Here is a 13,639-nt window from a genome sequence, read left to right on the forward strand (position 1 = left end):
TCTTCACCACTGACCACAGCTCTGGCTAGCCATGACACACCACCACATAATGTCAAGTTCTGTGACAACAGCCATCAAAATTGGTGATCTTTCTTTTCTTTAACCACTGGTAATATATACAACACAAATGCCAGAAAACAGTTCGTGGTATGCATAGGGCAGCTCAGGGCTTTGGGAACATATAAGAACTAATGTACTACCTAGCTCCTAAAGACTAAATCTTGCCCTTCAGTAAATTCTTTCAACTCCCATTGATTTCAGTGACAGCCACAAACATAGGGCAGAGTTTTCCCCATGTTTATCAAATTCTTATTCCATTCAGTTGGTATCAGATATAGAACATCTATAATTAGTACCCTTAGGCATTTTATCCTATTGTGTTCAAGGATACTGCAAGACTTTTTCTAATTGAAATGCTGTTTAGTTTTTACTAACACACTCTCACGCTCTGCAAAGAACCTTTCGTGCATGTAAGAATCATGGAGTTGATTAAGCTCTTGGTTTTACGCGAATTCTGGATAGGCGCCTAAACCAGATAATCTCTACCTTCAAAGTGCAGGTCTGCAACATGGAGTGTGGAGGCATATAGTCACTTTGGGAACCCCCTGAGGGGACTATGGATGGAACAGCCTCTGATACTCTCTTTTTATGGAGAACAGCCTTGGCTTCCCTGTGTGAGGCCAAATATTCTGGCTAGTGTGCAGGGCTGCATGGTTGGGTTATGACTCACCTTGTACCCCTTTAAGGAAGCTAGCACCATTGTCAGCACTAGCCTTGAACTGTTCCTGTGCTTCCTGAGTGCAGGGGACTGTGTTAGTGATAAGCCCACAGTTTATTTTCTCCTCCACTGCAACCCCTTTACAGCAACTCAGCAAATAATGAGGCTGCAAAGCTTTTGCTTAACCAGTCCTTGGGAAATACCCCAGCAGAAGAGAGGTTGCCCAATTAGCCCTGCCCCACCTGCACCCTGGGCAACAGGAAGCCACCTTAGAGAGAGGCTGCTTGCTACCCAGGAATTGTGTACCTCATGTTATTGCCTCTCAAAATTCTCACAGGCTGCTTCTTGTGTCAAGCAACCTCTCTTCCCTGTATAGCATTTCACTGTGTGTAATAACAGGGATGTATGTTACCCTAAAAGTTGTGTGTGATCTTACTGAAGGTGGAGACTAGTGAAATTTCCGAACCTTACTTCAGTATAGAACAGCTTCCAAATCCTTTCAGTTAGGAAGGAATTGTCTTTTGTCTGTAGTATAATTAACAGTGTAAGTTCATTCACCAGTACCTTTAAAACTAGGGTTGCCCGAATAATGTGAAAGGCAACAGACAAAAGTGCATTCCATTTCTCCTTATTATCATTTGAAATTTCCCTGGAGGAATAAATGGAAAACAGTCATCAACAAACTAAACTTGTTAAACAGGAATGAACACTCACACCTCCTTGAAATTGAAACCTTGTAGTTCATCTGAGTGTGTCTGTGAAGTACAAAGAAATAAGACATCGTATGTGCTTCCAAACAACTAAGCGTTTCAGGTAAGAGGCTGTAACAAATATACGTATTGGTTAGAAAAATGCCTAGTATTGCATTCCCGTGTTCAAGCAAAATTGAAGGATTGAGCCCAAAATGCATGAGTTTCTGATGTGTGTAATGATTCTGCCATCAGCTCTTCAGAGTAAGGAAAGTATCTGAATGTTTGGGAAGTGCTTAGCACATTGTGGACATTACACAGAGCCACAATTCTTGTGATTTTTTTTTTTATCACCAATTCCATGATATTTGATGTGGGGGAGGGTTTCTTCTTAAAATCCCAGTTACTGGAGCAAGGCAATTATGTGAGAACCTTAGCTTTCATCTTAAAAGAAAAAGGAAATGTCTAGTCCTCATGGCTGCACAGCTTAAAAAAACATGAACCATAGAAACTCAAAAAAACAGAAGGTGAATAAAATGAATGTCAAACTTCTTCTTTTAAAAAATCATGTTCGGGGCAGGGACTGGCTCAAACTTCTTGAACATTTGGCATTGTCAGTGCTGTCAGTGTAATACTAATTATACCAACAATAATGAAGGACTCATCCTGCTTATCAATGGAACTTTGGACAAGGATTTGAGTGACAGTAGGTGTAGGCCAAATATTGAGCCTGATCCTCCCAGAAACTGAGCACTTCCTGAAAGACACAGAGAGGACCTCAGTAGGACCCAGGATATGGCAAGCTGAAATTCTAGTCTAAATGGCTAATAACTACTTGTCTACAGTTGTCTACTCTATCAATACATAGTGTGTATATATACAGCGTTTATACCGAGTGTTTTAATAACTCATAATGAGTCAGGTCTGTGCTTGTTGCAGCAGAGTAGAGGTTTGTCAGGTAGATGATTCCCTACCTGATTTGGCAGCATCCCTAGTGCAGGGTTTCTTGGGCTCCATCATCCTCATGTTGGCTCTGACTTAAATAAGATTGCAGTGATCCCAAGGGGACTGTCTGCCCGATGAGAACAGTAGGAATGCAGAAGTGGCTACACCCTCTCCAAACTCTAGCACAATACTTACACTGGTTCCAACATTGCAGAATTTGTTAGCATGACACTTCCTGAGCAGCACAAAGGCTAAAATGAAGGAGATAGATATTTATCTATCTATATCTCTGTATGAGAGGGAGAATACATGATGCAGTGGTATGGATATAAAACCTTTATTGCATAGGATATGAGTACTACATTGTGCTTGAGAGACAAAGCCATGAAGGAGTTATGAAGATCATTGCAAGGACATGCCATTAAACGTTTACCATTTAAGTTGTTCGTACTGCTGAGAAAAAATGGAAATGTTTAGAAATGTTTAGAGCTTAAAAAGAAGTATTTGTAGTATTTTTTGTTCCCCCAGTACACTTCAAAGTAAGTATATATTCTGGGGGGGATGGGAAAATGAGAAATTTATATTTAATTTAAAAATTTTCATTAGATTTTCTGGTTGAAAAAATCAAAATGAATTTTTTTCAATTTTGGGGGGCATTATTTTGATCTTAACACTTTTCCTTTTCTCTTTTCCTTACTCTCTCTTCTCCCCTCACCTTCAAGAAAGCAGAGGGAAGGAGGTTTGTAAAATGGAAAGAGAAGGAGAAGACTTTTTTTTTCCCATTAGAAAAAGGTGGATTTAAAAAAGAAGTGGTGTCCCCTCCCCCACAACGTCAAAGGGTTTTTAATCAAAAAATTCAACCAGCTCTGTTACAGAGATCACTTTCCTTCAGTAACTGCTCTATTGCTTAGTAACACATTGAATTACCTATACAAAATTTATCAATTGTCAAATCCTAATCAGGCTACAAATTAAATTCTGGTGAATCAGAGGTATAAGATACATGTATAATTGATAGATATTATGTGAACCTTTGTCTGTTTGATTTGGTTACTATTTGATTACTAGCATGTTGTCTGCTACATGGGTGCAAAGAGGTAACTCAGTCCTGTGTGTAGGTTGCACATCTGCAGGAACCTAAAGTCAATGTCTTTAGACAGCCCGATCACAGGTTCTTATCTGAAAATACAGGTGTCAAGGCCTTTTCTTGTTTTGTTTCTGTCTAGGGGGAGTGGGAGTTAGGGAAGAGCACACACACCCTGTCATAGCTTCCTACTCAGATTTGAACCTTAGCGTTCATAATCTGAGAAGCTAGCATGAACCCTCTCAGCTTAATTACCAGCTTAGATCTGATAGGCTGCCACCAACCAGGAATTTCAGTGCCTGGTACACTTGGGTCCCCCAAAACTTCCCTGTGGGACCCCAAGACTCAGATGCCCTGAGTCTCCTAACAAAGGGAAATAAACCATTCCCCCCCCCTCTCTCCCACCCAGAATTTCCTCTCTGGGCTAACCTGAGAGTTACTGATGCAACCTCTTTACATCACAATACCAAGAAGCATGTCTCCTCTCTTCCACAAAGAGACAAACCCAAAGACAAGGAAACAGAAAAGATTCTCTCTCTCTTCCCCCTTAGCTTCTTCCCGCCCTGGGACACTAGGAGAGTTAAACACAGAGAGCAGTTTTTCCCCTCCCCCCTGTCTTTCCTTTCTCCCACCAATTTCCTGGTGAGTCAACTAGAAACAAAAAATCAACAGGTCTTAAAAAGCAAAACTTTTAATAAAAAAAGAAAGAAAGAATAGAATAACAGTTCTCTGTAATCTAGATGGTAAGATACAGGGTTTTCAACTTATAGAAAATGAATAAACAATAGAAAAGGGATAAACAGCCTTATCCAAAAACAATACAATTTAAAGTACTTATAGCCAAATACACATAAAGACTCCACCAGCCAGATACACAGATGCAAATACAGCAAAACAATTTAAAAGAATATACTTTTGCTACCTTTGTACTTACAACTGGGAAACAGAAGATTAGAAGGACTGGAAATAGATCCTCTCATAGCTGAGAGAGCACAGAACAGACAAAGACCTAAGACCAAGAAACACCCACAAATTCCCTCCCTTAAGCTTTGAAAAATCCAGTTTCCTGATTGGTCCTCTTGTCCGGTGTTTGGTTCCCTTTGTTAACCCTTTACAGGTAAAAGAAACATTAACCCTTAGCTATCTGTTTATGACATACCCCCCATCTTAGGACTGAGCCAGGCCCTTCAGGTGAGAAATTTTTAAACAAAGCAGTTGGAAACTGACAAAATCCTCAAACCTGATGCACAGATAGGGTCTTCAGAGAAACAGGTAACATGTTCCCCTAGCAGACTGAGGAGATACTACCAGGGATGGATCAGGCCTACCTAAGCCTATCATTTCTCTCAAGACATAGGGCATGTCTACACTACAATCTTAAGTTGACCTATGTTGAATGTCCACACTACCCTCCTTCTGTCGGTGCTGCGCATCCTTACCAGGAGCACCCTACGGACCGAAGAGGGTCACTGTACGGACCTGAGAGCCAGGGCTCTCAGCTCCACACGGTTCCCTGCCGGGAGCCCAGCTGCCCCCTTGGGCTTCTCACCTCCAGTGACAAGATCCACTCCTAGAATCCGGTCAGCTGCCATGCTCCTGGCAGGGAACCCCAGCGGGGAGTGGGGAATCCAGCCAACAGCCAATGTAAGAAACTCATTGTCTACACAGACACTGGGTCACCCTAATTACACCGATAGAAGCCCTATGGTTCTCATGGAAGTGGAGTTGTTATGCTGGTGTAGTAAGGCACTTACATTGACAGGAGCAAGACTATACACATTGACATAGTTATGTCATCGTAAGCTGCCTTATGTCATCCTAACTCTGTAATGTACATCAAGCCTTAAGTAAGACAATATGCCTGTAGGTCTTTTTGTTATGTTAATCCCTTTCTTTCCAATTGCTATAATCAGATAGATAGACACTTTTTTCGAAGACACTGTTTGGTGTTCTTGCATTTACCCACTGTGCACAGCTCCTGAAGAGAAATCTATAGCAGAGGTCACGTCCAGTTGAACCTGCTGTGGAAACATGATTGGTAAATGGGTACTGTAGCCAAGAGACCCACTCTAAAAATGGGGTGACTTGCAGGATTCCAGTCTGAGAGAAGTGCGTGTGCTGGGTCTGTCCCTTGAGAGGGGTGCCCAAGGAAAGACCAAGGATCAAAGGTACAGCTAACCCTGGAGCTGTGACAGCAGGTGTTGGAGGTTTCCATATCACAAAAATCCAATTTTCATCCTCCTCTTCCTTCTGATTATGGGTGAATAATCTGAGTCAAGATAGAGTTTCATCAAAATAATAATAAAAAAGTTATGTTGAATACCTCTACTATAATATAGATTTCAGTGCATAGCATTATCATCTAAGCTAATACATTATAGATTTTAGCAGCATATTGAAAAACTATTTGTGATTTCAGCCTCAGCAATTTCCAAGAGATCTTTTCTTTTCAATAGTATTTCTATTCTGAAAGGAAGGGTATAAATAGTCATTAAATTATTAAATCAAATGGGTTTTATTTCTTCTATTTGAAAAAGTAGGGAACACAATTGTGTATGGCTTGTGGTAGCTGCTGTTCCCTGCCATTTTCACTCTGAAGTTTTGAAGACACACTGCTTTTGCTGTTGTGCCACCTCCAATCCCAGGACTCAAAATAATTGCATAGCCAATTTAACCGCACGCCTTTTTATGAACACATGTACATGCTTATAGGTCAATATATGTTTACTGGTCTTGTTTCTGATCTCATTCTAATTAAATGTCATATCGGTAGGGAGGCTAAATTGGCTCACTGATATTTGCCTTGATTTATATGATAAACTCCAAATTGTACATAGTGACTACAGAAGAGTATGGTACTGTGTCCATTGACTTGCAGTATGACCTTGGCCAAGTCAATTAACCTCTTTGTGCCTCAAAATACACCTCTATGAAATGCATAGTATAAGGGGAGGTTTTCAAGGGCACAAAAGAGAATTAGACAGCTAACTCTCTTTTGTACCTTTGAAAAAATCTCCCCCCATATTGACCAACCTCACAGGGGTATTGTGGAAGAGCTTTGAGATCCTTGGATAAAATGTACTATTCAACTGTAAAAATAATAAGGAATTTAAAATTATTTATTTGGAGACTGCAGAAATGGGCATCTTTAGTTTTAATGACCACAAATATTATTCAACAGTACAGAAACCAAGGACCATTCTCCATCTGTTTCATGTGATGGGTTTCACTCTAGGTACCAGGTAAGAGAGAGGATCTTATACCCTATGGAGAGAACTCTAAAATGAATGTCATTTATATGTACAACTTACAGTGCATTAAATTCATTTTAGCTGGTTTTATTTTGTTTTGTTCCAGTGAATATAAAGCTCAAATTCTGCAGTGTTACTCACTGTGAGTTTGAAACTGTGGCAGATCTCCTATATGTTAATAAGATTGATGGGCTAAAGAAGCATGGCGTACTTTTGGAAAATGCCTTTGACGCAAGATGAGTTACAAGAAGGACAATCTGAAGAACAAGCATCTTACTCAATGTATCATTTTAATCCTGATAGCCAAGTCAGTCTAGGACTTGATCAAATAGTTGGTGAAGGCAGCTGTGAAATACCCTTTTATGGTCCAGCATATTCACGTGACCTTGAAGAAAATGAGTTTTTCTTGGATGCAGCAGAAGGACATTTATATGGAGTAAATCCGCCTCAAATTCCTCATAGGGATCTTTACTTTGGAAGCCCCACCTCTCACTGGCAGCAAGTCAGGGTGCCACCAACAATTGGCTTCAGACCTTCTTTGCTATCAGGATGTAGTGACCTCTCAGTTGAGAATTCCTACCCCACATACCCCATTGGAACACTTTATGACTATTGTCCACATGGAAGAAATAACTTGAGTCCAACTGCAGATGAATTTGGGTCAGATGTGGAGAAAGAGGATAAAAATCTGAATTTCTATATAGGCTTTGAACATATAGACTACCAATATCCCGTTTTCTCAGACGACAATGCAAGCGGACAAGGAATGAAAGCTAAAAGGAGAAATGACAGTAAATCTTTCCTTGTGAGCTCTGGGGAAACATACTTAACAAACCTACCTAGAGAATTGACCACAGGATCTGTCTGGACTGGCATGAGCTCTGCAGACAGCACAGAGGTATGTGCCAAATTTGTATGGTTGAAAGACTTAAAGATCTTGGTTTTGACTGTCCCCTGTCTTACATCTTGTGTACTCACCCACACCTGTGTGAAGTGGGTGAGAAATGGCTCTCATTCTGCACATGTCAATGGGCTTTGGATAAGGCCCACTGAAGCCAATTGAAAGAATCCCATTGATTTTAATGAGCTTTTGGAGCAAGTTCTGAATAACTACACATGAGGTGAGGCAGTGGGTAATCAGGCGGCAAATATTTTTTTTCTTGGCACTCGGTTTTTCCTGTAATGCTTTTATATGTTAGAGGAAGCTACCTTTGTAAATAAACAGTACATTGACTCTTCTTGATAATTAGTTGGGAGGAAAGCTTCTAAATTTTACTTTCTTTGTAGAATAATACGTCTTTTCAGTCAGAAGAGAACCAAGCAGCCCATAAGAAATCACTTAAGAAGGGAAAGGAGACTGCTTAGTCTAACTAAGAATTTTATGTTGGCCAGATCTGTCCTCTATCTTACTTGTGGCTTACCGAACTTACAGTTAAATGTGTAGACATATCTCTTCCATCTGCCCATTAAAAAAAACTGCTTCATTTTTTAGAGTAATGGAACCAGTTTCTCTACTGATGTGATTGGTTTAACTTCATTGATTCTAATGGAAGTAGGCCAGTTTGGACTAGCTGAGGATCTGGTCTGTGGTCCAAAATGCTCCAGTGGTGTATACTATAGTAGTGTGCTTTTGAACCATTAACATTGTTTGGATCAAGTATCAGAGGGGTAGCCGAGTTTAGTCTGGATCTGTAAAAGCAGCAAAGAATCCTATGGCACCTTATAGACTAACAGACGTTTTGGAGCATGAGCTTTCGTGGATGAATACCCACTTCGTCAGATGCATGTAGTGGAAATTTCCAGGGGCAGGTATATATATGCAAGCAAGCTAGAGATAATAAAGTTAGTTCAATCAGGGAGGATGAGGCCCTGTTCTAGCAGTTGAGGTGTGAAAAGCAAGGGAGGAGAAACTGGTTTTGTAGTTGGCAAGCCGTTCACAGTCTTTGTCTTTGTTTAATCCCTTGCTTTTCACACCTCAACTGCTAGAACAGGGCCTCATCCTCCCTGATTGAACTAACCTTATTATCTCTAGCCTGCTTGCATATGTATACCTGCCCCTGGAAATTTCCACTACATGCATCTGGCAAAGTGGGTATTCACCCATGAAAGCTCATGCTCCAAAACGTCTGTTAGTCTATAAGATGCCATAGCATTGTGTGGCTCATTGGACTGTTACTACTGTAGAGCAAATGGTAGAGCAGAGTATTGTAGAGTGGGCTCTCCCCAGCTTTTTTACAGTGGGAACAAAAGAGCTTTAATAGCAGGGTATTATGCTGAATCTGTTTTGCTGTGTGGCCAAATTTGCTATCTCTATCTCTGTTCAAGATGACTTGTTCTAATCCTGAGATTTGGCACAATGACTATTTTGACCCCACTCTGCTTGCTTTTATGTATTTTTGTGTATTTTTTAAATAAATATCTTTTTGGCTGTAACTGAACAGATCTTCAGAAGTCAGATCCCTCTCTGGCTCTTGTTGTCTTTTTGAACCAAGTTTTTTTTCTCTTTCTCTTGCCTTCCTTCAAGCGTTCAAGTGCTCCATTCAGGGATATTGGAGGAGCGGGGGAGAGGGTGTTAATTTCCTTGTCTTCCAGGTCTCCATTTCCCTCTCTAATGTTTTCCCTCCTCTCTTCATTCTTTCTTTTCTACAACCTCTCACATTTCCCTTCCTCATAATGGTGACCCCCACCCACCTCTTGGTCAGCATTCTGAAATATTTTGGGAATCCTGAAGTATCCAGATACATGTGGGGAGAAGTACTTCAAGTCACTCTACAGTGACCCTTTTCAGATAGGCTAGGGCATGATGCTGCAAAGTGCTGAGCATCTCTTGACCTTACTCAAAGGAGAAGGTCCTGAACACCTTGCAGGATCAGACCTTGGGTGAGTAAAGTTGACTTATTATAGATTTCAGTCAAGACTCCACTTCAGACCACTTCACAAAAGCTAAGAATCACACCAAGGTCTGGAAATTGTGGTTTGTGCCTCTCTCTGGTGTTTACAGGCTGAAGAAAATCTATTCCTCGTAAGACTGTGGTTGACTGCACAGGGATTTGATGGTGATTTTAAAAAGGGTGAATTAACAATTTCTAATTTATTTGGTGTCTTTCCTCCTGGAAATCCACAAAACACATTGCAAACAGAAGCTGCAGCTAGGAGAAGTGATGCTAGGAAAGTCCATCTTTGCCTTTGCGTTCTCAGAGTGGAACATGCTCATTCACTCTGTGAGAACAGTGCATATGCGTTCTGGTCACATGTAGCTGATATGAGAGGATGGAGCATTCTCATTGGGGATGGAATCTTCAGAGATATCAGCTGTTGAATTCTGCACTCAGCATGTGCAAACTGAGATTTTTCTAAGGCTTCTAACTTGGCCAAATGTGAGCAGATTTCCATGGGAACAGCAAAAGATCATCTCCCTGCCACATTTCAAGTCTCTGCTCGAAAGCATGCAGTTGCATGTGCTCCTTAAAGAAACAGTCTTGAGAATTTTTTAACATGGACAAAATGTATTTTTCCCTAATTCATTTTTGGAAATAACTGAACCATTTTGGCTGAAACTTTTTTTGGGGGGGGAAATCAGAGTGAGGCACAAAGACGGCATGGAAAATTTCAGCCTCAACTTTTAAAGTCTGACAAAGTTATGTATGATGTAAACCTGCAGGCAGGGCAAGGCTGCTCACACAGCTGCCATGACTCCCTCTTCCAACAGAGCCTGCAGTAACTCATGGCTCAGGGACTCTGCAGCAACTCAGCTACAGTGACTTATCCCTTAAGCAGAGCCTGCAGTGAGTCAGCACTCAGGTTTGCTGCAGCAGCCTATACGAGGTCAGGGCCCAGGTAGTATGACCCCCAGGCACAGGAATTTCATTGAGCCTGCCAGAGGTTCAAGTTAGTTTGTGCAATAGCAGTACTTAGCCAGGAACCTTTGTGCTTCTGCACAATGTTAAACTTCCTAGGCTTCCAGCCTTCCCTTGATCCAGTTACTGTTCCTGCCCTAACCTTGTCCTTGACTTGTTTATGGCCATTTCAGCCTTGTCCATGCCCTGCGTCAACTATACTTCAGCCCTATTATTGATGTGCTCCTGCCCTGCACCCATAGGCGCCAACTCCGTGGGTGCTCCGGGGCTGGAGCACCCATGGGGAAAAATTGGTGGGTGCTCAGCATCCACTAGCAGCTCCCTGCCCTGCTCCCTAGCCCCAGTTCACCTCCACATCCTCCCCTGCTTGTGCTGCTGCATCCTGCTTCTCCTGCCTCTGTCCCAGGGCTTGGTGCTGTGAAACAGCTATTTCCCTCAGCAAGCCTGGGAGTGTGGGGGGAGAAAGGGGAATGTGTTTAATTTTGGTATTTTTAGCTTGCAGGTTGGTCTATCCAGCTGGTTGAAGTGGATCAAGGGAGTAATGAAAGTATTGCCTCCTTTTGCAATGGAGTGAAGAAGTAAGTAATGAAAAAACTTTATTCAACCAACTATGACATTTATCTCGCTAATATTAATTGGATGATTATTTCTACATTTCTGAACAATACCATCATTTCAATGTCTTTAAATATGGAAAAACTCTTAATTTTGGTTTAGAGATTAATATGAACAAGCAAGTGTAGTAGAAAAAATATTTTCTATCCTTACCACCCTCTTTATTACTAAGAAGTAAATTGACCTCTTCAAAGTTGATGTTTTTCAGTGTACTGAACATAAAAGATGTTTCATCCCACTTCTTTGACCAGCTCTAATGCGTCTGGGGTTTGGGGCAGGAAATTGAAAGTTGGCTGGGAGATAGTCCTGATACAGGAGAAGTGTTATTTGCTGCCCTCATGAAAACTCTGTTTTGGCCAAGTTTTAAAGTTTTGGATAATTACCATCTGCACATGGATAATAGAGCAGAATTGGCACTTGAACTGTTTAGAAAATTAAGGGACATCTGCACTGCATATATTGCCATGCCCGCAGTTAGATGCCTGCCTGCTTCCCTACTTTCCTTCAGCAAAATAGCCTCTGGTCTTAGTAAAGGTGCACTGGGCTGGGAGCCTGAATGTCATGAGTTCAAATTTCATCTGTTCCATTGATAAGCACTGATTATTGAGCACAAGCTATTCATTAATGTCCAGGCACTCCTCTCCCAAAGCTGGGGATAGAACCTCAGAATCCTGATACCTAACATTCCACTTTTGTCTAGAAAGCAACTGTGTAACCCAATGACAAACTGTGTAACATTCCACTCCAGTGGATGTCCCACTTAGAGGATAATAGGCTGTTATTGCTACCACGTACTACCTTAGTGTTCCAACCCTGCTGAGCGATAGAGTTGGGCTGTTACCATCCCATATGATAGAATTTTTCTTCTTTCTTTCAGTTTTCTTTAAAAAAAAAAACTAGAAAATTCATTTTTTAAAAAAACAAGAACATTAAGAAATATAAGATTGAAAGTTGCCCATACAACCTCAGTTGAGTCCCAATATTTGTATTTATTATGATAAAGCCTTTTTAGTAACATGGTCACATACTATTTTTCCCCTCAAAGAACCATTTTAGGTATATAAATATATATTATAATCCATTTACATTTAGATATTGAGTCAGTTTTTTGCAAGGCCTTTCAAGACCTGACTGTATAAAAATGTCTTTTTAATTCTTTTTAATGGCTCTGAAATTAGCTGAATATATTTTTAGCTCCATGGGGAGGTTGTCCATCCTCCAAACATGCTGCATCAGAGATTTCACTATCTCTCTTTTTTCATAGTGCATCAGTCTGACTCCAAGCCCCATTCTAATAGCATCAGATTCATGAAGGCATATGCCACATGACATACTTTCCTGTCAGATACTCAGATTGTTCTGTCCAAACATTGTACATTTAACTTTCCACTCCAATTACAGGAAAAGCCTCCTATTGATTTTCTGAATTAATGAGTTTATTTACAATGTTAGGAAGATTAATAGAAATGAAGCTGTTTCTACTTGGCCATAGCTTGTTTTATGTGTGTCCGTGGCAAACCCTTTCTTTTTGTTTTATCAAAATAAGAACTCATCCTCAGGAGATGATGTCACACCAAGGAAAAGACCAAGAAAAATCTCCGTTAGATTTGCACCCAACTAACCCATTCAGTCTTACTGAGCTTCCCCTAAGTCCCTAAAGAATCTTAGTAACTGTCACGTTTTATAAATCAGGCAAAATATCTAATTCAAACTCTACATCATGCAAACTTACAGCTCCAGCTAGTAACTCAAATAGAAACCCATTATATTTTTCTTCAGGTAATATTTGTACAGGTAGCAACCCATAATTGAAACATTTCATTGTATCAACTTTAAAGCAGTTTTTATAATCTCTTTACCAGGTTTCTTGGTACAGTTATGGAACAGGCTTTAGCAAATGTTCTTCCATAGTTTCAGAATCCTTTTTCAAATGAATTTGACACCAAAAGATACCCAATTGACAGTCTCAAGGTTCACTGCTATGAGGTGTTTAATTTCTTCAACTCTTACTGACTTCATCAGGAGTGGAGTATGCACTGCATCCCAGAGGAATGCTCAGCATCTTTCAGGATCAAACCCCTGGAAATGATAGTCCTCTATTTATGTACAGCATGGGCAGCAAGCAATACAGATTTTCCCCAGGCTGCCAACCCTCTGTACCTCAGCCCTGCTTTAGGGGTGAGAGGGTAATTAAGTTTCCAGCATTCAATCCTTGTCATCTATACGGAGATAGCTTACAAGGGTGAAGCTTGTGAAAGTGGAAATTGTGATGTGTTCATGATCCACAAACGAAGCTACACAGGCAACTACTTTCACATAGTCACGAAACAGCCTTTTTATAGAATAATGAATTCTGTTTCTAGTATAAATTTAGCACATGTACTGTAGCTAGTGTGACTTTCCATTATACTACTGAGCTACCACGTTCACTAGCTTTTCGTTATAAGTAATGCACTATTTCATTGTATAATTAGTTTTGG

At 40.6% G+C, this 13,639-nt stretch overlaps 1 protein-coding gene across 2 annotated transcripts in view; it reads left to right on the forward strand.

Moving 5' to 3' along the window:
* Nucleotides 1-13,639, forward strand: part of PIK3C2G (phosphatidylinositol-4-phosphate 3-kinase catalytic subunit type 2 gamma) — a 337,252-nt gene that overhangs the window by 2,875 nt on the left and 320,738 nt on the right. For both annotated transcript variants that reach the window (XM_032796037.2, XM_032796039.2), the window contains exons 2-3: nt 6,794-7,585; nt 11,040-11,122. In XM_032796037.2, the coding sequence (XP_032651928.1) occupies nt 6,890-7,585; nt 11,040-11,122 (779 nt within the window). In that variant the 5' untranslated portion in view covers nt 6,794-6,889. The remainder of the gene's footprint in view (nt 1-6,793; nt 7,586-11,039; nt 11,123-13,639) is intronic.

Source organism: Chelonoidis abingdonii, chromosome 1 (genome assembly GCF_003597395.2).
Source record: "Chelonoidis abingdonii isolate Lonesome George chromosome 1, CheloAbing_2.0, whole genome shotgun sequence".
NCBI classification, from domain to species: Eukaryota; Metazoa; Chordata; order Testudines; family Testudinidae; genus Chelonoidis; species Chelonoidis abingdonii.